Source organism: Uloborus diversus, chromosome 3 (assembly GCF_026930045.1).
Source record: "Uloborus diversus isolate 005 chromosome 3, Udiv.v.3.1, whole genome shotgun sequence".
In the NCBI taxonomy this organism is placed as follows: Eukaryota; Metazoa; Arthropoda; class Arachnida; order Araneae; family Uloboridae; genus Uloborus; species Uloborus diversus.
The window spans coordinates 91,827,687-91,853,195 of record NC_072733.1 but is presented as its reverse complement, the minus strand read 5'-3'; the positions used below and the strand labels follow the sequence as shown (position 1 = coordinate 91,853,195).

Below are 25,509 nucleotides of genomic sequence, written 5' to 3'. Positions count from 1 at the left end.
AATATTTTGAAGTATTATTTTTAATGAAATATATGAGGTGTTACATGCGGGAGAAAATGACCAATTCTTTTACCTCGCATGGTGAGATTCGGGCCATCTTAATTTTCTTAACTTTTTAAAGGTCTATAAGTTTTGCGGTAGATTATGGCAATTTTTTATACATAAAACGGCAACATGTGATGTCGCCGTTGACATCCTGGGTGAATAGCAACTGATTTCAAGTTTTATGAAAATTGGTTCATGCTCAATCCATTTGCAAGAGTGTAATATTTTCATTCATATATTTGAATTTTATACCCAAAATTTTGAGCTTTGACTTTTAACTGGGATATATTAAAAAAAAAAGAACCTTTATATATGTATCATAATATGAAGTATCAGTTTTCTAAAAAAAATTTGTACTTAAAAAAATAATTAGCATTTGTTTGCTTTGAGGGTGTGACCGTACGATCATTCCCGCAAAACGTACAAATCATTATTTTCTAAATTACAAAAAAAAAAAAAAAAAACTTTTCAAAAAGCTGTTTCTTCATATGATACATAATGGCTCTTTTTATTCAAACATACGAAAATTAAAAGCCAAAGTTTAAAATATAAAGTGCAAATATATGCATAAAAATGTCTCATATGTGTAAATGAATTGAGCATTCAATAGATTTTGGGCAAATGGATGGTTCATGTAGTCGCCTCAGAGCAACAGTAAAACATCTAAGAGTAAGGCATTTACTCATTATGTAAATAGGGTATGAGCAAATGTCTAGCTGTTAGATGTTTTACTGTTGCTCTGAGGCGACGATGTGATTTTATATGCTCCATTAAAGAAGCAAAAGAACAACACTTTTCCGAAATTTGGTTAATTTCTTATTTACCTCAGAAATATTTGTAAGAAAAACTAGTGACATTACTTACATTCTACTATGAAATTACTTATTGTATTTAATCTTCTATTAAAATGTAACGTTGAAAAAAAGTAGAAGCATGACGGTGTGATTGCAATGTTTTCAATCGATGTGTTTCATTTAACAATAAAAGTTTTTTTTTTTTTTTTTTGCTACTATTAAGATTCTGAGGTCTTAATAACATGAAAAATGATAATTTATAAATTATTTGTATTCGATAATTTATGAAATAAATTTTGAACTTTTATTGGACACATTTGTCTCATGGTCCATAATAGGTGAAGGAAAAAGGCTTTGTTTGAGTTAAACATTTCCATTAAAAGGACGGGGGACAGATAAAGCAACAGACGTATTTCCCTTTTAATAAGCCTATTTTGAAGTATTTTATTTTTAAACATTAATTGGATTGATTTATTTTTAACTATTTTTTATTTTTAACAATATTTATACGGGAAATAAAGCAGACCCTTCAATGCTTTTATTTATTTTATTTTATAAAAAAGAACACATTTAAAGCGGAGCATTTCAATATTTTCACTAAGAGATTTGCTGCATTAATCGTCTACCCTTCGCCACGTAGCTTTTTCGATATGAGATTTTGCTTTAATACAACTAGAAAACTTGACGATATTAATTAACGACTTACGATGAAACGTGTAATTCATCTATATCATGACAAATTACGTATCTTTGTGAAATATGGCCAGACTCCATAAAAACATTTTTAATGTTCAGTTGAACTTGGTTATTCTGACATCGTTTATAGTGCCAACTGTGTTATAACGTCAAAAATTTTCAGTCCGTTCATTCACCTAGAAAGAGTAATGGTGATCGCTTCTAACGTCACTTGGCTGCGTCATAAATTTTCTAGGCTCTTGGATGACGTTGTAACAGAGTTTTACTGTAATTACAAGCTGGACAGAGTTTCACTGTAATTACAAGCTGAACAGAGTTTCACTGTAATTACAAGCTGAACAGAGTTTCACTGTAACAGAGGCGAATGGGACAGCACGAACCGGCTCTGGCATTTACGGCCAGCCGGCCCCTTAAGAGTTCCTCTTTTTGGAGTTCCTAGAAGAAAGGTTCCCCTCCCCTTCCATTTTTTTTCAAATGTAAAAGCGATAGCTAATCCAGCTTCTAGTATTAGTAGAGAGTCATCATTAGAATTTTATTACTAAAATTAGCAGAGTTAGCGTTTACGAATATTGAGAAAAAGAATTAGTAATACAAAGACCTGCAGAGTAAAAAAGCGTAATATTCGTACAGACGAGAGGGGTGTCCGGGGGTACTCCCCCGGAAAATTTTTGAAATTATAGCTCCAAAAACGCATTGTTAGACTAATTTTATGAGATTTTTGGGCGATGTTTGCAGGAAGGGGGATTTGAAGAATTCATCACGAAAATTTTCGCATTTAAATCTTAAAAAACGCATGTGTAAGCTTCTTTGGAAACACTAGGAAGAAGAAAGCGTTCAGGAATTCTTTCGAAGCAAAATTTCGCAACTGAAGTTCCTAAAGCGCAAATTTAGACGATATATGACGCTCTTTATGGGAGGGGGATGTTTTTGAAATTGAAGTCTTTGAAGAAAAGAAATTTGTTCCGATAAATTGAGGTAAAAAGTATAATTGAAGGAAAAAAGTGCCTTCTACGTTTTAAACATTTCCCGTGTATAAAATGGGCGGTCGTTCAATTATCTCAGTTGTACTATCTGAAATACAGAGATAGAGAATATGTTCAGCTTCTGGTTTAAGAGCAAGCAATTCCCTTAGTATTGACAATCTGAACTTAATCATAAGTATAATATGCCCTCCCGGGGTTTCTCTATGGAAATGGTTCCAAAATTGTAGTCTTAAAATTGCTCTTGAAGCGATCTTTGGTAATTGGAAATTTATCATATAACTTTTGTGCTACAATATGATTAAAGTGAAAAACCAACGTAAATAAAGCACAAATTTTGAAGAAAATACAGCATATAGCTATTTCAAGGCTACAATGGACCCTCTTCATGAGTGCGAAAAGCTCACCAACACAACAGAAAGTCGCGAGAGAACTGACAACAACCAAGTGGACACCGGTATTTATACTAAAGAGGGCCAACCAATAGGAATTCAGGACACAAGACAGCAAACAGCCAATCAGCGAACAGCATGTCAACCCCGGGCTCAGAGCAAGGGGGAGAGACTGCCAATCAGAAGCCAGGAGACAAAAAGAGTGAGAGACAACTAAGAAACCAAAAATGGTAATTACAGAAATTGCTTCCAAATATCATGAAAAAATGAAGTGCTGAAAAAATCATTGACAAGAGAATGAGAATAGTTAATAGAATAAAGTTAGCTTTTAAAACGCAGTTTTTAGACGTTTTTTTGGCAATGTTAGTGGGTAAAGCTGTTCGGGTTCCCTTGATAATTTTTCGAAATTTGAATTCCAAAATGCAGATGCAGATGATATTCGCTGATCATGTTATTAATGGTTCGGGGACTCTTTCCCGAAATCTTTTCGGCATTGAAGCCCTAAAACGAAATTTTCGACTATCTTTTGTAATATAAGGGGATAAAAAGTTCGGAAACCTCTAAGAATTTTCTAAATGGAAGTCCTAAAAACAAAATTTTCGATGATCTTTAAGGATAGGGTGGAGACGTTTCTGCAGGATTTGGGTGATCCTGCTTCCCCAAGGATTCACTCTCCTGGAAGCTTTTTGAATTTGAAGTCCTAAATACGAATTTCAGGTCATCTTTGATGAGGGTAGACGATAGAAGAAGGGACGGGGTTCCGATTTGGAAACTCTTCCCCGGCACTTTCAAAACGAGAGTTTTAAAACGCGTCTCCTTGGTGGTGTAAAATGAAGGGATAAGGTTCAAGGACCACCCTTCCTTCCTTTCACACCTTAAATTTATTTTAAATATCATGCCTTAAACTCTTGATACAGTTTGGGTTTACTTTCGTTTTGTACATTCAAACACTTAAAGCTACTTTTGTGACTAATCATTACAATATTTAGAATATCCCCTTTACTGCATTTCATTTTTTTTCTATTGAAAACATGTTTCGGTGGCTCCTATGAAATTGCCTTGATTATTTATCTATTCATTTTTTGTATTAAGCTGAAGCTTGTCATGGTACTTTGGGCTGAGTACTTCCTTTCGTTAAAAAAAAAAAATGTTCGAAGCATACATTTCACTGGCCTTCAGTTAGTTAAATTATGCTGAACAACCGTGAATGTCTCTAAATAATATTCAAAGGTTTAACTGCTTCATATTCAAAGGCTGCATTTTTCATTTAAAATTTTGATGAAAAAATACTTTTTGTATATAAGTCGTTTTCTTTCTTTCTTTCTTTTCTCTTTCTTTACTAAATTAAAATTGCAGTCTCGGTTCGAAAGCCTCCCCTGGTGACGGCCCTGTCTTGACGTGTTTATTGTCCCCTACGAGCTAGAGGCAGCTGTTAGGGCCTGGGCAGTTATACAAAAAAAAAAAAAAAATCTTATCGGCTGATGAATTTACCAACACGCAGAAAAACATCTTATTACTCTCAACATGAGCTTGGCAGTGTTTTTTTTTTTCCTAATTTTGTAACCATTACTCAAGGGTGATAGTGGACTCAAGTAAAATTTTCCGAAGAAAGTGGGAAATTATCTGAAACTATGACAAAGCTTGCCTCCCCCCCCCCCACACACCGTGAAAACTCTTCAAATATGCATACAAAAACGTAAAATATTTTTGTATATATTTTTAAAAGTTTCTTTATTTAAATAATTTATAAGTTTTAGAATGTGTTGTCAGCTCACAATTTTCTGAAACGGCAGCCCAAAATTTTCGAAAGTTTCAGATCACAAACCAACCTGCCCTTTCTTTTTTGTAATGATTTTTTTTGTAAGTCGTTGAGAAATGTACTGGATTGTTATGATATTCTCAGATAATGAAGTAGTATTTTTTTTTAAAGGGAAGAAAAAAGGAAAAGAAAGAAAATTATGTTTCTTTTTTTCTTTTTGTACTATTCAATTGTAAAATTCAATGCGGCCCAAACAGAAGCAGCCCACCGGGCAAATACCCTGCTGCCCGCCGGCCCCATCCACCCCTGCACTGTAACTATAAACAGCTGCTTCATTTCTTACAGCGACTCGTCATTCAACTTTAAACATGTAGTATGTAATACATACCTCATTAAATGGAAAAAAAAAAAAGTTTTTTTTTTTTTTTTTTTTTAATTTCAAAGATAGATTTTTTTTTTTTTTAATCAAAAAAATTAAAATACTAATTATAATTATTTCTTTTCCCAGGTTGCAAGAAACCGTAGCTGATGTCAGTATAAACGATGACCAAAAGCATTCCGGATCGGAGTTGATATTTTTAAGAAAAGACTGGAATAATCCTACTGGAAAGATGTTCCTTTCTACAGTAACTTATTTTGTGATGTGTGTTACCACTTTTTCATTGTCTGTGCCGTTGCATTTATTTGTATCATCTCATCTATGAGTTAAGGGGCTTGACCACGGAAGATGGCGCGTGAACTCGAAGCGGAAATGGATCACTTCATTTTGTAATAGGTAGGATCAGGAAGAACGCGAGATTACTGCTTGCGCGTTCTCTTTCACGCGCCATCTCTTCGTGGTCAAGCGTTCGTTGGTTTAAATCAAAGATGCGAAGATTGGTTATGTTCAACGTTTTTCAAAACCAAAACTGCCATCGAAAAGTAGGATAAAATGCAAGTGAATATTAACCACCTACTTTTACGACAGTATTACTCCTTCTATAATTAAAAAGGCTGAATTCGTTACTGAATTACCCGGGCCTGAATTCCAGCACTGGGATTTGTATTTTTTCGATGAGATCAAGTTCAGGAAGTAATAAGGTAACAAATTTAGTTCTAATTTAAAGGATGTCTTTGTGTGACAAGAGAAGTCAGAATGTAATTTAATGATGTATTGATTGCGAAAAAAAAAAGCACTGCCAAAGTTTTATTTATTCATTATTTTATAATTTAAATCGAATTTTATTCTTTTAAATCAGGGGTCTTCAACCTTTTACACTTTAGGGGACCCTTTGAGCTTACCGTTTTATTGAAGAAACCTCTCGATGAGATATAAAAAAAAACTATGTCAAGGCTTTATTCCACTCAAATTTACAAACGTCTTAATAAGGTAATTGATATATTCTATGTTATTGCTATCTGTATTATATAATAAGCAAAACAACAAATAAAATATGTTTACATTTGTTTCTATAAAGAAACTGCCTTTAGAAATTCAATCTCTTAAAAAAAAATTTTAATTTTACTAAAATGTTATCTCTTTGTTTTAGAAAACAGTGATCATTTACAACCCCTGTCAAAGTTCTAGGGAGCCTTTGGGTTCCGAGGAACTAAGGTTGAAGACCTCTGCTTTAAATAAATAAAGGCTAATTAAAAGTTTTGTATTTTACAAATCATTTCGGTTGAATTGAAAAGAAGATAATAAAATATTTAAAATTACATTGGAACATCAATTTTTAAGTTTATTATAAATTGGTGCAGTGAAAAAATACATCGCTTATTTTTGGTTTATTCTAATGCTTTAAGAGGCTTTTATGTGAAACTTTTCTTTTGCAATGGGCTTTAATGTGAGGGGCGCTAAAAAAATCTTGAGTGAATTCACGCATTATATTTATTTTACTCATCAAACTGTAATTAAATCATACGCGTCTAAGTAGACGATTACAACCTAATTCTTTTATGAAAAGAATTGATGTAATTCAAACTCAAGCACAGGAATTAATAAAAAATCTTTCTAAAAAAAGGTGTTTTATTTCTTTGAATATATGTCGTGATTACAGAATGATGTAAGTCATTCTAACATAGTTTTAAATAAATAAAGGTTTTGTAAAAACAGCTGTAAAAATATCAAGGGTGCGTGAATTTGAACATTTAGGTCAGGATGTGTAAATATAGTTTTTATTATTATTATTATTATGAATAAACGTTTATCAAAATTTACTTGTAATTTTGTTTTAAAGTAAAATTGTTATGCCTCCCCTATAAGAAAAAAATATTTTTTTAAACTTTCCTTTATTAAATTAAGATTTAATTTTTTAATTTTCTTTTTTTTAATTTTTTTCTATTTTATTTTAACATCTGAAAAAATAAATGAAACAAAAGTTTCCGATTATGTTTTCGAAGGAACATTGCACAATGTTGAAAGTTTTTTCACTGAGACACAGATGCTTGTACTTTAAACCAATTAAAAAGTCAGATAATTTCACCATGGAAAACAAAAGCATTCAAATTATTTTAGAAAGTGGGGAGAGTACCTCAGCATACTATTCATCAATAATTAAAATAAATAGAGATAGAGACACAGCTAAGACGGGGAAGGCAGGGAAATGAACAGGTTAAAAAGAATGGTATCTCAGATTTGAATCGACAGACATAAAATAATACACTTAGTCTATCACTACCAGTAACAGTAATAAAACTTAATCTGAGAACTTTTAACACCCATTGTTTTCTATTTATTTCCGTCTCTCGGACTAGGGTTATCAGATGAAAAGTTCTGCAATAGTCAAAACTATTTTAAATAAGCCAAAAATAACTGACATTTGTAAACATTGCACCACCTTTCGATAATTAACGAAATTTATTTGTTAATAACTCATTCTTTCTATTTTTACACACAAAATTTTAAGGCGATATAATAATTGCTACTTGGAATTTTCCTTTAACTTGCCAAGTGTGATTTTTAAAAAAAGTCAAATTGGCTAAAAATTGCCAGACATGGTAACCATTTTCTACACTAATCGTGTGGTTATGTCATTGAACTAGATTCAATTGATTATGCTCACTTTGCTCGGTCGGGTACTGCTATTTTTTCACAGCCCTATATTTTATCATCTCTGCTCAAGTTTCTTACACTTTTCTAAATAAAAAAAATTTCAATTTGCTAAAGTAGGTTGCTAGCTTTCAGAAAAGGAGACATTTCTGTGTCCTGACACAATGTCTGGGGACATCTGTACAAGCCTTAGGCGGCTCGTACGAGGGGAGAGGGGTAAAACTGCCCCCTCACTTCCAAACGTAAAGGGGCCTTGCCCCCTCACTTTTCAGATTTAAAACGAATAATTGATTGAAAAATAATTTTGTATAGGTGTATTGATTTATTTTCGAAAGTGAAAGCAAAAAATTCCAAAGAAATGAACATTTCTCAACCTTTTTTGTTAGAATGGAACTTTAAAATGGAAGGGGAAAGCCTGCGGTGGCAATCCGTTACAACTTTTGATCCCATATTCCACAGTTTAGAAGTTGTTAAATCAGTAATATTAAAAGCCAGTAATCAAGCCCAATTTTACAAAAAAAAAAAAAAGTTTCAGATTCCACGCCCCCTAACTCCCACTCTGTTTTGGTGCACCAGCCGCCAATGGTACAAGCTATCTGAAAACGGGAGTCCCGTTCCAAACGGGGTTTTATAGTCACCTTAGGTATGCTAATCCCTAACACGTGAAATGAGTCTCGGACACATAGCACAGATACCGTCCATTCTGACGTGGTGCATACTGTTTCATGTTTCCAACTAATAGCAGAACACAGCGTAGGATATATTAAGCAACTTATGCATCAATTATACGAGGTGTGACTATTAAATAACGAGACTGATGTTGCTACAGGGGAAACATGCTTGCTCCAAATCCGAGTGACCGACAGTTGTGCAACATAAAGCCTTCTCTTTCGATTGCAGCGTCTCCCGTGTTTGTAGAGAAATCAGTCCGGCCGTAACCATCGTTTATGTAGGAGGTGTTTGTTTCGTTTTGCCGGAAAACATGATAAATGTAATAGTAAAGTGACGAATTATCGTGAAATTTCACATGAAACTTGGTGAAACCGCTGTTGAAACTTTTTAAAAGAAGTTAATGGCTGTGAATGTTATCACGTGTCGAGTTGTGGTTCAAGCGTTTTCTAAGATGGCCGAGAAGACGTTGGAGATGATGACCGCCTGCGCCGCCCTTCTATCCCCAAAACAAACCAAAATATCGAATCCTAATATTGAATCAATCAACAATACTACCGTGAGGTGCTTGCTCAACTCCGTGAAAGAGAAAGGAAAAAAACGACCGAATTGTGGAAGAACAAGTCGTGGGTGCGCCATCAAGACAATGCGCCGGCACATTCCGCATTGTCTGTCAAGACATTTCTAGCCAAGTACAACATCCCATTTTTAGGCGATCCACCTTATTCGCCTGACCTGAAACCATATGACTTTTATCTATTCCCCAAGGTGAAATCCACATTAAAAGGAACAAGATTTCAGTCCGTTGAAGCTGTGAAAGAAAAAGCGGCAAGCGTCATACACGAGCTCCCAAAACAAGACTTCCAACTCTGTTTCGAACGATGAAAAATTCACATGGAGCGTTGTAAGGATAGAGGAGGGGTTTATATGGAAGGTAATAGAAACTAAATATATATAAATTTAAAATTAAATGTTTTACAGCAATAGTCTCGTTGTTTAATAGCCACACCTAGTATTTTCTCTTCCCTAAACATTGTTTTCTCTGTAACAAGTAATTTTGTCATTTGAATTATGAATGTTTAGTTAACCTTTAGAATCTTGTGCTTCCGTTCGCCGTTACCGTATTTAACGAATAGTAGGTTTTCCCCTTAAATTATCCTGACAGTGCCATCTATAGGGGCTTTTTGGAGATTTTTTTTCCTTCGCCTAACAAAACCAATAGCTCCCCAACTGTTCTGATGAAATATCAAGTCTTTCTGACCAGTAGTTTTTGAATTAGAGCGATTTAAAATCAAAACTTTAATTATAATCACCCTGTATCTACATATGTTGACCTACATACCTCTTCCAGAACAATAAAAACAACAATAAAATAATTTATTAGTACAAAAGTGAGAAAAAAAACGGCATACATGTGACTGCTCAAAAACAAATAAAAGCTGAAAGTTTCTTGAAGAATACCGCGCATCTGATAGCTGACAATCTCTAGATAAAACATGTTTTAAAGGAATATCAGCTTTTTATTGCCAAATTATTTACTAGAAACTACTTTCTTGTGGTTTATTTTTATTACTGGCTGTTTAAATGATTTATGTACTAACCTTTTGTTTGACAAATAGTGCATCTACATTTTCGAACGAAAATTTTAATGAAAATAAATTTTATTCAGTTGCATTTTAAAAAGGCTTGAAAAATCGTTGACACACACACACACAAAATTAAAAAAAAGCTTAGTTTCTTGTTTGTGAAATGATGCGTGTTCCTAAAATCCCATGTAGTTGACTTTCAAATTCCTATCTGAGGAAGAAACATTCAATAATGAAAAATGGTCGAACAGATTTTGTTGTAGTAAGGAGCAAAGTAAAATAATCAACTGTTTTGTTGAGTATTTAATATTTATTTGATAGGAAAAGGGATTTCACCCATAACTCATTTAATATACATATTCACAATGTTCAAAACTTTATATTGCACCATGGAATTTGAGATCCCCCATCCCCCCTTTTTTTGAAGGAACACAGGTTTATAAGGATACTTATTTTCTTTGGATAAAGATTGAATGAAACTCAGCGGCAACTCTGCAGCTGGTTGCTGCAAGCAGCTAGTAATACATAAAAACCACTTTAATACAAACTCTTTTTAATATATAATGACATGAAATATGGATTACATACTTTAATATTTCCAATTCTTCATATTTTTTATTTTTTAATCATAAAATAAAGCACTTTTCAACATTATTTCAATATGTCAGTTTTTCAAAATTTCAGATTCTTAAATTTATTGTTTGACTACTGGAGTAAACTACCACAAAAATGATGCATAATAAGGAATGCTTTAAAATCATACATAACAAAATTAAAAGAATGCCCAAAAAATGTACATCCACATGTTTTACCATCACATAATAAAATTAAATTCATTAAAAAATCACATTTATTAATCATCAAACAAATAAAAGAATAAATGCTTGAACCAAATATTCCCCCTTTTTTTTCTTTAAATCAAATATTTAATGTAATTTTACAAAAAAATTACTGTAAGTATGTAAGATGTCTTCAGAATTTCAAGTGTAATATCTGCCTTTTTATTGTGAGAAGTTTAATATATTAAAGCCACGCTAGATTAGGCATTTTCAAGCAATGAAATTACATCAACTAAAATGATTGTGCTTTGTTTAAAATTATTCTTCTATGCGTTTTTAAATGACTAGAATACAATAGTTTGAGATGACAACCACATCAAATGTTCCAAATAAAATAATCTCTGAAATTGAAAAACAATAAACAAATACTAAAAACAAAACCAATGTAAATTTCTTTGAAACAATAATATTACAAACATATCACATTGTTCAGAAAGTACCCACCATTAATCCAAGAAAAATGAATTATTCAAAAGAAAGGTCGACTTTTCTTTTAAGAAGGCACCTAAATTTGAAATTAAAAATGTGAGAGGTTTTAAAAAAAAATAATCAACAAATAAAACTTAAAAAAATTCATAACGTCTATTTATGTCCCTGTAGCTTGCCTTCATTCAACTAAATCAAAAATGATGATTTTTTCAAAATAAGTACACCTGGTTCTTTTCCTCCACCCCCCCCCCTTTTTTTAAAATGAGGCAACATTGCTTTCTGCCTTGGCATTTTTTTGCTTTTACAATTATTCAACTTGTACTTTTACCTTTGATGTGATCAAAAACGGTTTTAGTAATTTCCTTGTGACTCCTTTGAGTTATTGAAAGTAATTGTTTTACTTTCAAAAATTTTAAACAAAACTTCAGTCACTTTTCATTCTCTTTATTCAAGTGCATAAACATGATTATAGATTAAGACAGCTTCTTTGTTCAATCCAGTAAAAATTGAAAGCAAACTATGGCACATAACTTTTTCTCAACCAGGACAACTTCTGTATTGAATACTCTCTTGACCATTTCTGATTTTTTCAAAAATGTACCACCTTTGCTAAAAGTAACCTTTGTAATTTTCAATTTCTTAACCTTTTCAGGGCTCTATAGACATTATAGCAGATATTTTATTTTGTATGTTATCCCATTGCAGCCAAAGTAGTACGTCTGATTAAGAGTCAAAAATGTTATGTAAGAAATTACTATTACTGAAATCTATCCTTAAGCTCCACTCTTCACTTTACATATTTATGTACATTTCAAGAGAAGATATCATATATTTCTTTTTCTTTGATAAAGGAAAAAGAGAAAATTCCAGTGATATATGATTTTTTTTTTAGTTTCACCCTCACATCACGATTATTCTAGCTGCACACACCAACAAAATACAATTATTGCAGCTGAAAGAGTTTTAAATGCATGATTTTTGCTGAACAATATTGCTGAATTAAATATGAAGAAATATCTGTGGCAGCAAGGATCTCATTTAATACAACAATAAAATTTAAACATCTAATTTGAATGCTAGTAATAATATTTGGTGGGAATCTTTCAAAGTTTTAGCTATGTTCATTCAGATCTTTGAGGTATGTCTTACTTCTTCTGTATTAGATTTTAATTTAGATCATCTTTTTTGTAATACGCTGAAAGTAATCTCTGTTTGGCAAGTGTTCTTTTGTGATTGAGAGGAGATCACAGTTACAGAGATAGTTAAAGCTATGATACAAAAAATTAATTAACAATTATTAATCAAAATCTTGACGTCCAAGTATATGCTACCACAAATCTTGTAAAAAAAAATTCATAAAATGAGATAAATAGCAATTGTTCTTCAATTTAGATCACATTAAACAAAAAGATCCCTAATTTTGCATGTATCCCATACTTTACGCATTTTCAAAATCATATCTGTTAAATCACGCACAACGCTCACTGATCTAGCTTGGAAGTATAGCAGAGTCCCGAAAATTTGGCCACACTTTGTAAGAAAAAAAGACCCGAACAAAAACCTGTCGAAAACACTTTCCATACCATGGGGGCTTTTTCAAGCTCGGCCACTTTTTGGCAAACATTAGGTCAAGTTTATGAGACTCTATTGCAGTGTTTCTTAATTTGCTTGAAAATTGGATTCTCTTTTTAATGTTCACCTTTTTTGAGGAATCTTGGTTTTTTCAATAGCATAGTTTGAATGCGTCACTCTGGAAATGGTTTGCTCATATTTACAATAAAAATGAAAATTCTCTAATAATATTTAATGACTTAAAAAAGTAAATTTAAAATCTAACACCAAATTTCTTAAAATAAATTTAAATAGCATTTTCATACAATTTTTTTAAAATTAAATTTTAATGTAATGAAAACTACTTATTTTTATCATGACAGCTATGTTTTTCAAACTTTATGGATGAAAATTTTATAATAATGTCAATTTCATCATCAAGTCTGTTTTAATATTTACTTTTTGTCTACACATGAATTAAACATCCTACTCCACACACATGTACACTCTATAACAAAAAAATTGACACATCAAGAAGCAATCATCCGATTGCTTTGAAATTTTGTATGCATCAGTGTTTTGACCAGATATGCAAATGATTAAAATTTGGTGCCCAATGAATGAATAGCTTGATCTCCAGCACATCGAAACTGCGCATCCAACAGATGTATATAAAAAGCAGTTCTTCAATAGTTGTTAAAACTTTCCATTTGATTACGATTCAGATTACATTTCAACAACTTAAAAATGCCTCGCCGCAAGGTTCGTGCTCATTACGAGCAACTGTCAGAGTTTAAAAGAGGTTGTATCATTGGATTGAAAGAGGCCGATTGGCCAAATCAGGGAATCACTCGTCATTTGAGTCCAAGCGATGCGGGGATTCGCAGATGCTGGCAAGAATGGGTGGAAAATGGCAGAGTTCAGCATCAGGGTGGTAGTGGTCCATCTAGGGTCACGACAGTTACTGATGACAGAGTGATTGTCCGATCAGCTGTCACAGTGCTTTCTTCATCTCTATGAACCATCAGACGTTCAACCCAAGCACCAGTGTCCATCATGACCATTTACAGCCGGTTGAGACAACGAAATCTATGCTTGAGCTGACCGATACACCACCTGCCACTGACGCCTACACACTGCAGAGCCAGATTACAGTGGTGCATAGCTCGATCAGGTTGGAATGGTGCCGACTGGGGACGTATAGTCTTTAGCGATGAATCCCGCTTCCAACTGTGTCATGACGATCATCAAAGACGTGTTTGGAGACACCCAGGTCAGAGGGGGGATCCTGGTTTCACTTTTGCACGCCACACTGGCCCTCAACGAGGCATTACAGTCTGGGGTGCCATTTTCTTTGATAACTGAACCCCTTTGGTCATAATTAGATGTACACTTACTGCACAGTGGTACACCGACGACATCCTAAGACCTGTTTTGCCGCCGTTCCTTTTGCAGAACCCTCGGCTGGTTTTCAGCAGGACAATGCCAGATAACATACTGCATGTGTTGCTATGAATTGTCTGCAAGCTTGTTAAACTCTTCCGTAGCCTGCCAGATTGCCATATCTCTCTCCCAACAAGCATGTCTGGGATATGACGGGATGGCGATTGCATCTGGCAACGAATGTTGATAACCTCGTCCGACAATTCGAGCGAATTTGGCCGGAAACACCGCAGGACACCCTCTGGGAGCTTTATCGGTGTTAGCCATGCCATGCTTCAGCTTGTATCCAGGCTAGAGGCTTGTCAATACCTTATTGAACTTGTTACTATAACACCCCGAGTAGCATCAACTCATCGGCCGATGATCGGCCGTTCATCGAAATCCGATCAAACTTTGATCGGCCGATGATCGGATTCCGATGAGTTTTCATCGGAAATTGCTCCAATATGTCTCATCGGCAATAGTAGAATCCGATCATCGGATTCCGATGAATTTTGCTCCCTATACCGATGAGATTTGGAGCAATATACGAGCAGTGCTGTTCCGAGGCGATGAATTTTGGATAAAAATACGATGAGATTTGGAGCAATATACGAGCAGTGCTGTTCCGAGGCGATGAATTTTGGATGAAAATACGATGAAATTTGGAGCAATATAAGAGCAGTGCTGTCGTTCCGAGGCGATGAATTTAGGATGAAAATACGATGAGAAGTAGTAACAACTACGATATAGGGACAAGCAAGGAGGGAAAAAAAATAACAGTGGGAAGAGAACTTGCAGGAGGGGTATTTTCGGATGACGTCATTTGGGAATTACTTATATATTATTTTTTTAATAACTTGTTTAATTAATTTCTAATTTAACAACTTTTGATGAGCGTGATTCATGAGTTCAATTTTAATCGCTCTAGCCGGGAATCGAACCCTAGTCCTCTGGAATACGAGATTCATACGCTAACCACTAGACAAGTTATGCTCGCTCCATGGCGGAAAATAATGTATTAAATGGAAAATCATTTGTGGCGCCATCTATCGGGTGGTAAGGCCATGACAGATTTCTGAACGGAAAGTGAGAATTTTATTCAGTGAATATACTTATGGCGCCAGCTAGTGAAGAGTCGGAGTCAGTAATTTTGGGAGTCAGGAGTGGAATTGTTTTGGAGATAGAGAGAAATCATTCAAGAGTCGGAGTCTCATTTTGTTCGCAATTCCAGTGAGGTAATCGGCGTTTGAATCGTGGAGTTAAAGTTGAATTGATTTTGCAGCAAATTGAAGTAAACCCTTCCAAAATCCAGGAGTCAGATTCGGAGTCAAAGTCTCAGTCATTTTTAATCCGATTCTCAAACTTGAATGTTGATCCGTATAGCCTTACGTTTGATCAATAGTCGGATATTCAAAACATAAATTTTATCCTATTTTAACAGTTGGGAGATTTCCAAAAAATTTAGATTGGGAAAATTTTTATCGGAAAATTTAAACAACCTACTTTTTTTAAGATGAAATGTAACTCGGCAAATTTTCATCTGAAAATTTGATCGTTACGATCTCTTTTTCCGATGAAATGTAGCTCGGCAAATTTTCATCGGAAAACTTGATCGTTACGATCTCTTTTTCCGATGAAATGCAGCTCGACAAATTTTCATCGGAAAATTTGATCGTTACGATCTCTTTTTCCGATGAAATGTAGCTCGGTAAATTTTCATCGGAAAATTTGATCGTAACGATATAGTTTTCCGATAAAAAACAGCTCATCGAAAACCGTTCTCGGATTCTGATCGCAACGATATCAGCGTGCATTACGCGATGAGTTTAGGAGGAGTCGATGATCGGCCGAGCAAAATCCGATGAGTTAATGCTACCTGGGACTGACATAAATTATTCAATTGTTCTGAGAATTTAATCATTTACTATTCTGTGCATTGTCTTCCTATCCACCAATTTTCGTCTCAATCGGATCACTCTGTCTTGGTGCCTCAATTTTTTTTTTGTTATAGAGTATAGTTACAAATACTAAAAGTAACAAGCACAAGTTTTTATGCAAGTTGAGAATGTGCACTTTTAAAGAGCACTAGAGTTTCACTAACAGCAATTTTAATCTATGTTACAAGGATCAATTGGATGTTATTTCAATAAAAGTTCTGTATTCTTGTTCTGATGCAGTTCAAGGTGGTATACTGACCAAAAATGTGGTTTCATATACAATTTCATTTGATATTTCTTCTACTGTATGTTCAGAAATCATGTTGCCTTGAGAGGTCACTCAAACTTCTCCAGTGACCAATAATTTCTTGAATAAATTTCTCCCCTGTTTCAAACCCTCTTATTTCCTAAAAAGCTTTTTACTGTTTCAAAATAATCTGTTGTCAGAAAGCATACAAGTTTATCACTAATTTTAAGACAAAACATAATAGAATAACACATTCCAAAGAATACTCTGTACTCTGAAGTAATTAGTTACTCTAATTATATATGCCCTGATGTTTAATAGAAATATTTAAACAGAAATTTACAAGTAAAAATTTAAAATGAATAAAAGTATCAAGTGTGTAATTTGTCTAAGTTTCAGGGGCAAACAAACAAAGTGGAAAACAAGAATTTTTTTAGCACTAATTAATTTCAAAAGACATTATTTTTATCAATTTTTAAATAGCATATTTGAGTGTTATGAAAAGTTTTGTGGAACCCTTGAGTGATCTTCATGAAACCTTGGGGATCCATGGAATACAATTTAAGAAATGCTGCACGACAGCATTAAAATATTTTTGTCAAATATCAGAATTTCTTTTAAAAGTACTATACTATAAACAATAATATTCAACTTCAAGAAACAAGAACAAAATAAATGCAAGAAAAAAATATAAAAAAGTATATAAATGCAATCGATTAATATTATTATCTTAATTGCTGCATTAAATTTTCTTATGGATTACATTCTGCAAAACAAATACAGTTATTCAGGATATCTTTGAGCCAATGCAGATAACTTGGTGCCACCTCATATTTTTTTTTATTTTAGTATATTTTAAAATTGTAATGAACATAAATCTCATTTTATGACCTCGTAAGCAAGAATGCATCATTGGGACTTGATGTTTTTTTATATACTAAATCAAAGAAACATAAATATATGAAATAGGGAAAAGTTATCAAGACAGACTCAAAGATACCCTGAATGACTGTACAGCATCTACAAATCATTTTATGTACATCATTTAAATCGATAATTGAATTTTAGGAGAATTTCAGTTAAACAATGATGTTTTCAACAGCTTCGAAGTTATATTGGAACACACATATATATACAAATATTATATATATATACTTCAAGGATGCATTAGAACAGATTTCCAGTACTGCTTTTCTAAAAAACTGAATTCCCCTATCCCATAAAATTGATCACGGTTCAGGATTTAATATTCATTGCCGCTTGGCAACTGGAAAACTTACCACTTCTCATCTGATATTACATGCATATTATATACAGGGTGGTCAACAAGTAACTTCCTGTACAAACAAAGTGCTAGCCTGAACCAAATTTTCAGATAAGGCAATTTGAATGTACCTGATCGAGATTGTGATATTGTTACACAAAGCAGTGGTTACAGTTAAAGGGAACAAATTTCAAAACTATCAGTGCAACATCCACTTTTCCTTGCGCAAATTGATCAGCATATTGGAAAACCACAAATGGACTTGGAATGATTGGCATGTGGCAAAAATTACTCATTGGCAAAATCAAACATCAGACTGAAGAAACATGCTTTCCACACTTACAAAAAGTTTTTTCTTGTGTAGTACTTTGCATGTGATGTTCCATGATTGGCGCTTCTACTACTGTCTAATTCTGTGAATAATGCATAGTTTGTCGCAGCTTCTCATTTCTTGTGTTGTCATTAGTCTATCATAATGCTTTGCAACAGCTTTATGCCAGCAGTTTTTATCCCATGCTAATAGTTCCATTGCCATTTGTAGTTTTTTAATACACTGATCAATTTATGCCAGGAAGATATGACTATAACCATGTTTAAAATTTTGGTTTAGTTGGTTCAGCAGATAGGCCACTATAGTGAATTCAGCGGGAACTGATAAGTGAAGTAGTAAATAAAGTAATGTGACACTTGGTAGTACCATTGTCATTTTGGCGATGGGATGGTGATAACAGTGACAATCAGGTAAGCGAAATGGTCTTGAGAAGAATCACCAATCAAATGTGTAACTCCTGAAAGTGACAAATGTTGGGGCCAAACAGCAGCTCTCTTTGTTTACTTCCGCTATCAATTCTCCCTGAATTCACTATAGTGCTTTGTATGTAGGGGAAGTTACTTTTGTACCACCTTGTGTGTGTGTGTATATATATTATATATATGTATATATATATATATATATATATATATATATATATATATATATATATATATATATATATATATATATATATATATATATAATAGAGTAGACTCTCTATTTTGAACACTTACGGGACTGAACAAAAGTACTCGCGTTAGTAGACAATGTTCAGTACTCTGCCCCGTGAGCTATACCAGTAACTCAGGTGGAGGTGTTAAATTTTGGATTGATGGCTAGTGCAATGTCTAATTCAACTTGGTAGGACATAAACTCTTGCATTTATTTATTTATTTTTGTTCAAAAATTTTAACGTAACATTCAACAATTAAATATTACAATATAGCTATCGGTACAATACCTTGCTACAATGGTTTGATTCTTGAAATATAGTTCAGTAGCAGAAAGTTCATGCTCATATTGCTCAGCTGAATGATTTTATGTGATGCAGTAATATCCAGGAAAATCACTTTTCAGCTGCTTCTATCTATCTTCCCCTTAATACACTTCAATCACTGTGATAAAATTGTGAATGTATTTCAGGCTTTCCAATTTGATTCATAGGAATTCCCGAGTTACAATTGTGAACATGTTCAGTATATAGAGAGGTGATTACCGAAGGGAATTGAAAATAGCTTTCATAATACCAGGTTGTTCTTGTTATAGGGTGTTGAGAGAACAGAGAAGTCAACCTATGTTAAGTCTATGGAGTTTCACCGGAACCATCAAAATGTGTTCAGAATATTGTGCTGTTCAAATAGAGGGAGTCCACTGTGTGTATATATATATGTATATACACACAGTCGAACCTTCATTTACTGAACTTCCACATATCAAAATTTCCTATATATCGAAGTCTCTGCAAATTCCCAAGTCCATTATATAGAAAAATTGTTTCTATATATTGAAAAGATCTCTGTATATCGAAAAAAAATTCGAGACATTCGTAGATTTTTTTTTCCACTTTAGACTGTTTGTCTCATGAAAAATGAAGGAGAAATTATGTTCACTAAAGATTTTTACAAAACTCACGAGGAATCTGGGGTTGAAAGGTGTGTAGACAGGTCGTTGTTCCATTCTGGAGTTCTTAAATTCCCTTAAGTTTATTTCAAATCTCAGTCGCAACCAGTGTTACAGTAAAATCAGTTCCAAGTTACATCCCTATTGTCAGATGATTATCATTCTTAGTCTTTTTATCTTCAGTCAAGTTAAGTAGATTGATTTTTTATTTTTCTCTTGATTACAATGTCAACACGAAAATCCTTTAATGTTGCGGACCAAGTTGAATTGCCGAAGAATGAAGATGTATGAAGGCCCAAAAATGTCATTTCCAGTAAAAATAGTATCTCCGCAAGCAGAGTTCCTGCTATTATGAGAAATCAGAAAGCCTTAATAAAAGTACTGAAACTTACAGAAAACTCACTCAAAAACATGAAACGACATTACAGTAGTAGAAAATTAGCTTTAACTTTAATGTTTCAGGATATTTTTATGAAAAACTAAGATCGTTTCTATACATCAAATTTTTTTCCGGCAATTAGCTACTTCGATATATGGAGGTCCGACTGTATATATAAAATAAATATATGTATGTCCTACAAAGTCTGGATGCCAGGTTGCCCTCCATATTACAAAAAAAGCTTTGGAGTCTACTTTTTCCAGAACAAGAATCTTTCAGAAGCCATTTGAATTTGCCTATAAAGGGAAAACATTCGTCCCATGCCTTAAATCTTTTAATCGCTCCTATGAATTTACAATATAATATAAATTTCAGTGTATATAATATCTATAGATATATAGATTCCTTTTTTTAGTCCCCTTTAAAAACATAAAGTGACTTTAATTGAAACATTTTATAAATGCCCGTTTTTGGTTGTACAGTACAAAAGAAAAGGTTTACTTCAGCTACATTTTATAAACAGCTACATTCAACTTCACTCAAAGGATACTCTTATTCACTTGAATAGCTATAAATGCTTCTTTTGATTAATTACCTAAATTTTTATGCATAAAATTTCAACACAGGGTAAAAACTGATGTAACATCAAATAACACAATAGAATTCAACAAAAAGTGAAAAACAGATTTAAAAATGCCATCTATCAAATTTCAAAATAAGAAGCAAATTACTAAAGTTTATGTAAAGAATTAACATCGTTTTGACTAGAACACATCTCACTGGCTTCAAGTAAATTAAAAAGTCATTTTTAACATAAAACACACACTAGAATTAATACATGAGAAATAAAAGCCCTAAAAGTCAAAGAGAAAATGGATTTTGAAATGAAACAAAAAAAGTCTGGAATGGTATCTAAATGCATAGTTTACTTATAAAGTGACTACATTAAAACTGAAGCTTGAAATTTGGCAAATATTTTCAAGCTGTTCTCTTATGCAAAAATACTCAAAAGGTGTAAATTACATAGATATTCAAAGCAATCTCATTCAGCAGAAAAAAATGTTTGTTACATGACTATGATAACACACTTAAAGTAGTATATAGTCATCACAGAGGAAATATAGATCATCAAAGTTTGGTTGTTGCTTTCTTAAGCGTGGAATTTTTTTGAATCTTAAGCATATTCTTTTGTAAAGCCTTACATAAATGTATATTAGTGTAGATTAGTGAATTGGAAATACATTTTTTGGATGAAACACACTTTTCCTTTGTGCAGTTTCCAGAAAATTACAAAATTCTCTTTCCTACATCCATTCACCTAAAACAGGAAAATTCTTCAAAAACCTTCAGCAATTATTTTTATATATTTTTCTTAAAAAAATAAGCAATGTCTTTGTATTTGCTTCCTAAAATACAAACAATCTAAAACATAATAAGTTAGCAGTTAATTTCATCAACTTGCTTCTTTCCAATTAAATCTGGATTAGCTAGTGGATCCAAATCAGCAAATAAATTGTACCAACTGGACATGTCTTGTTTTCCCTGAAAAGGTAATAAAAATAAATAAAATAACTAGTGAGAACTTAATACCATAAAAATGCAAATTGAGTTGGATTTTGGCTGCATAAAATTCATGCTAAGATCTTTTGCAATTAAAAAAAAAAAAGAAAATGTTTTCTGTAATGGGATTTTAAACCCAATATCTAAAAAGAAGAGAATTTAAAGTCAAGTTTTTCATGAACAAAATCAAGTTCAAGCTCAAAACTAGTAGCCTAAGTGCACCAAAAATGGATGCCTTTTAGTTTTTTTTCCTAGATCTTCACTAATATTTAATGCTCTGACGGTCCTGGGTCATGAGCAAGGTTTGAAATTTTTCCCCAGGATTTTTTTTTTGGGGGGGGGGGGGGAGTAACCTCCCATGTAAGTCAAGTGCCTTATGGCCCTGCGCCTCAGACCATTTGACAACGAACATTTAGCATCAGAAAAATAAGTGTAAAATACTTTTGAAACGTGCTCGCTATGGCATGCTAGCGAGCCATCATGCAGTGTTGCCAGATCGTCAAATCCAGAGATTTCCCCAATTCCCTTCCTACTTTTCCCCAAAAAGCGATGTTTTCTATCAAAATTCCCCAAATTCAAAAATTATTTTTCCACTAATATTTTCATAAAATTAATAGACTTCCTTTAATATTTTTATCTCCTGAAACTTTTTTTTCCCCCAAACAGCCAACTTTTTTCTTCCCATTTTCACTTTGTCTTTTTTTATCTTTCTTTATCTTCTTTACTAATAATAAAGCTGAAAGTCTCTCTGTCTGTCAGGATCTCTGTGACGCGCATAGCGCCGCGACCGTTCGGCCGATTTTCATGAAATCTGACACAAAATTAGTTTTTAGCATAGGGGTGTGCACCTCGAAGCGATTTTTCGAAAATTCAATTTTGTTCTTTTTCTATTCCAATTTTAAGAACATTTTCCTGAGCAAAATTATCATAAGATGGACGAGTAAATTACCAAGCTACCATAAAGTGGAACCGTAACGTGGGCAAGCTAATTGGCGAGAAATTCATAATGCATTATTTGTAAATGTACAAGGGAACCAAAACACCTTTTTATTTTCTACTGTGGGCAAAGCGGTGCGGGTGCCACTGGTCATAAATATAAGTGTCTGACCGAAAGATAAGAAATAGCCAAATGTTTTTTTTTTCTACTTGCATTTACTACTCTGCTTCTGTATGTACATTTAAACTATGATTTTTTTATATATATTTATCCAAGAACATTTTTCATCACACTTATTTTTACGTGTTTCACGTATCAACTAGTTACTCACGCAGAACATTAATGCGAATTCCGTAGCATAATATTCCACATAATGCAAAATGCAAATTCCATAAAGTTGATCAAAGCTAAACCAATGCTGTTTAGTACAAACAATGTAACACAACTACTTCTTGTAGTGAATCTCAATACGAAAAAAATTCTTTTTTCCCCCGAGGTTTTTTTTTTCCCCAGGTTTTCCCCAAGAAAAAAAAAATTCCCAAAGAATTCCCCTCAAAACTCATTTCCCTCAAAATTTTCCCCAGAGATCACCAGATTTCCCCAAAATGGGGAAATTTCCCCCAATCTGGCAACACTGCCATCATGGTTCAAAACCATCAGAGAGTTTAAATAAAATAGCTTGTCTGGTGATAAAACATGCTTCATTTAATTGCTCAAGACTCCCATAGTTGTAAGCATCATATAAAAGTATGTAAATTGTTATTTTTTTATTCAGTAAAATGTCAGGAAAAATCTTTTAAAAAGTGCACATAATTCAGACTATCCCACTGTTTAAAAAAAATCATCTACAGGGTAAAAAAAGGCATATATTTGTTCATTTATGTTTATACATTAAAGAACTAGATAATAAAACAATGCTGAGAAATTTTACGTTGATTTGGTTGGGGTCAAGGGTTGTCCATCCCTGCTGTAGTCATTTCACTGATTTTGAAAATTGTACAGACAGAAGATACTACTTTACTAAGTTTTTCCTAAGTTAGGGGTCTGACTTAGAAACAACAAATGCTTTGGATAACATGGTTTTATCAGCTATTAATTATTACAAACTGTTTTCAAAACTCATAATCAGAGAATTCCTTTTGTCAACTACATACTAGTAAATGTATATTAACTTTTGCCTCCTTAGAAGTGAAGAGATGATGCTTTAAAGTCAATAACAAATGACTCACTTGAACTGAGCAGTGGCATGACTAATTTTGCTATGAAAAAAGAAATAATACATATATTATTTAATTATTCTTTTCAATGTTTTTGTTTCAAAAAAAAAAAAAACATCAAACAAAATTATAACTTACATCTCAAATGACTTTCCTGTAGTTGAAAGAATAGTTTTTGAAAAAAGTGTACTTTATAGACTAAATAACTGAACAAAATTTGAACAAAGCTGATTTTTATTTTTCTTCCTCACTCATGACCCAAGTACAAATTCCACTATTATTTGATTTTATATGTAAACTGAACCTTTTACTACTTCTATTAAGAACAAACAGAGCTTGAGAAGGATCCTCCTGACGTTTTTCAGAGTTTTCTTTAAGCTTGAATGTTTTAGCATGCTGCCTCAAATGGTTGCAAAATGACAAACAGTTGCAAAAATGGCAAAAAGCGGTAAAATCATCTTTTCCTTTAGTGCACATGCACCAAAAGTTGTACAATTAATGTCCTCTTGGTTCAACCACTCCACACGAAATTGTGTTAAGCAATGCGATTTCGCCATTATAATTCCACTTAATACAACAAATTACGTTTTGACGTCATAAGGAACTAACATTCAATGATCCCAAAATTTTACAAAAAGAAAAGATTGCAAAAAGAATATTAGAAAATTCCAATTAGAAAATGCACTGAACACAAAAATATACCAAAGATTTGATTTGATTTATGGTAACACACATTGGGGTATATAGCTATTCTCAGCGGAGAAGATTTTACCTCTAATAATCCACAACCTTTTCCATATTTTATTTCCAGGACAATACATATGAAAGATGTACATTACATAGGAATAAAAGAACACTCATGGCTACAGACGGGAATCGAACCTGCGCCTCTCTGCTTACAAAGCAAGTTGGCGAAACCACATGGCCACCAAGGCCCCTATACCAACAAAAACGAAAACCCCCCATGATGGAAAACAAAACAAACGGTTGTTGCCCCCCAAACGCAAAATTCTAAAACCAACTTCAGACTTAGTTCTCAAAACTCCACCAACTATAGAGTGATGTCACATTGCTGTAGCCAATGAGAGAAGATGCCTGTTGCAGGATTTAGTCAGTTGCGTTTATTAATTTGAAATTCGTTTGGGCACGTACTTTCAGCGAAAAATCCGATGTCAGAAAGTTTATTTACTGTTCTTTTTAAAAGATATATAGGGTAAAAAAAGGGAATATAGAAAATATAGGACATTTTTGAAAAATATAGGAAATATAGGACAATTTTGATGCTTTTTTGAAAATATAGGAAATATAGGACTACTTCGACCCCTGCAGTAGCAATCCAACAGGTTATTGACAGAAGTGAACTATTTCAGACGTTTACCGATGGAATATGACACATTTTCGGCAAAATAAGCCAGGGGGTCCAACTTTGATGAACTTTCTCTATTAATTATTCATCACTGATAAAATGCTGCTTTAACCTAGCAATTCTATTCATTTCTTTCAGTGCAATAATAATGATTATAACAATAATGAAAATGAGCTTGGTTATTCTTTTTCATTTTCAGTGAAATTCCACTTAGCATGGAGATCTTAATTTAGTTATAAATTTTCTTCATACCTTCAGGATATTTTCTCAAGCAACTTAATGGTTTAAATTATTTATTTTCTTGATTCCTTGCCCATTTAATTGCTCTGGAAAAAATTACATAAACACTGCTTTGTAAAGAAGAAATCTTCTATAATTTGTTTCCCCATAATAGAACAAATTAGTTTCCACATTGGATAATGAAAAACCTTGAAGTCCCAAAGGGGTAAAAAAAACCTTAAGAGTTTGAGATT

At 33.1% G+C, this 25,509-nt stretch overlaps 2 protein-coding genes across 2 annotated transcripts in view; one reads left to right on the top strand and one right to left on the bottom strand.

Annotated features, from left to right (window-relative positions):
• The window catches only part of LOC129218848 (sortilin-related receptor-like), an 89,080-nt gene extending 82,875 nt beyond the window's left edge, over nucleotides 1–6,205 (top strand). Inside the window, exon 11 of the mRNA XM_054853170.1 lies at nucleotides 5,175–6,205. Within this exon, the coding sequence (XP_054709145.1) occupies nucleotides 5,175–5,191 (17 nt within the window). The 3' untranslated portion in view covers nucleotides 5,192–6,205. The remainder of the gene's footprint in view (nucleotides 1–5,174) is intronic.
• A 12,737-nt stretch (nucleotides 6,206–18,942) lies between these two features.
• Nucleotides 18,943–25,509, bottom strand: part of LOC129218201 (islet cell autoantigen 1-like) — a 74,700-nt gene continuing 68,133 nt past the window's right edge. The window contains exon 11 of the mRNA XM_054852418.1: nucleotides 18,943–21,498. Coding sequence (XP_054708393.1) covers nucleotides 21,394–21,498 — 105 coding nt within the window. The 3' untranslated portion in view covers nucleotides 18,943–21,393. The remainder of the gene's footprint in view (nucleotides 21,499–25,509) is intronic.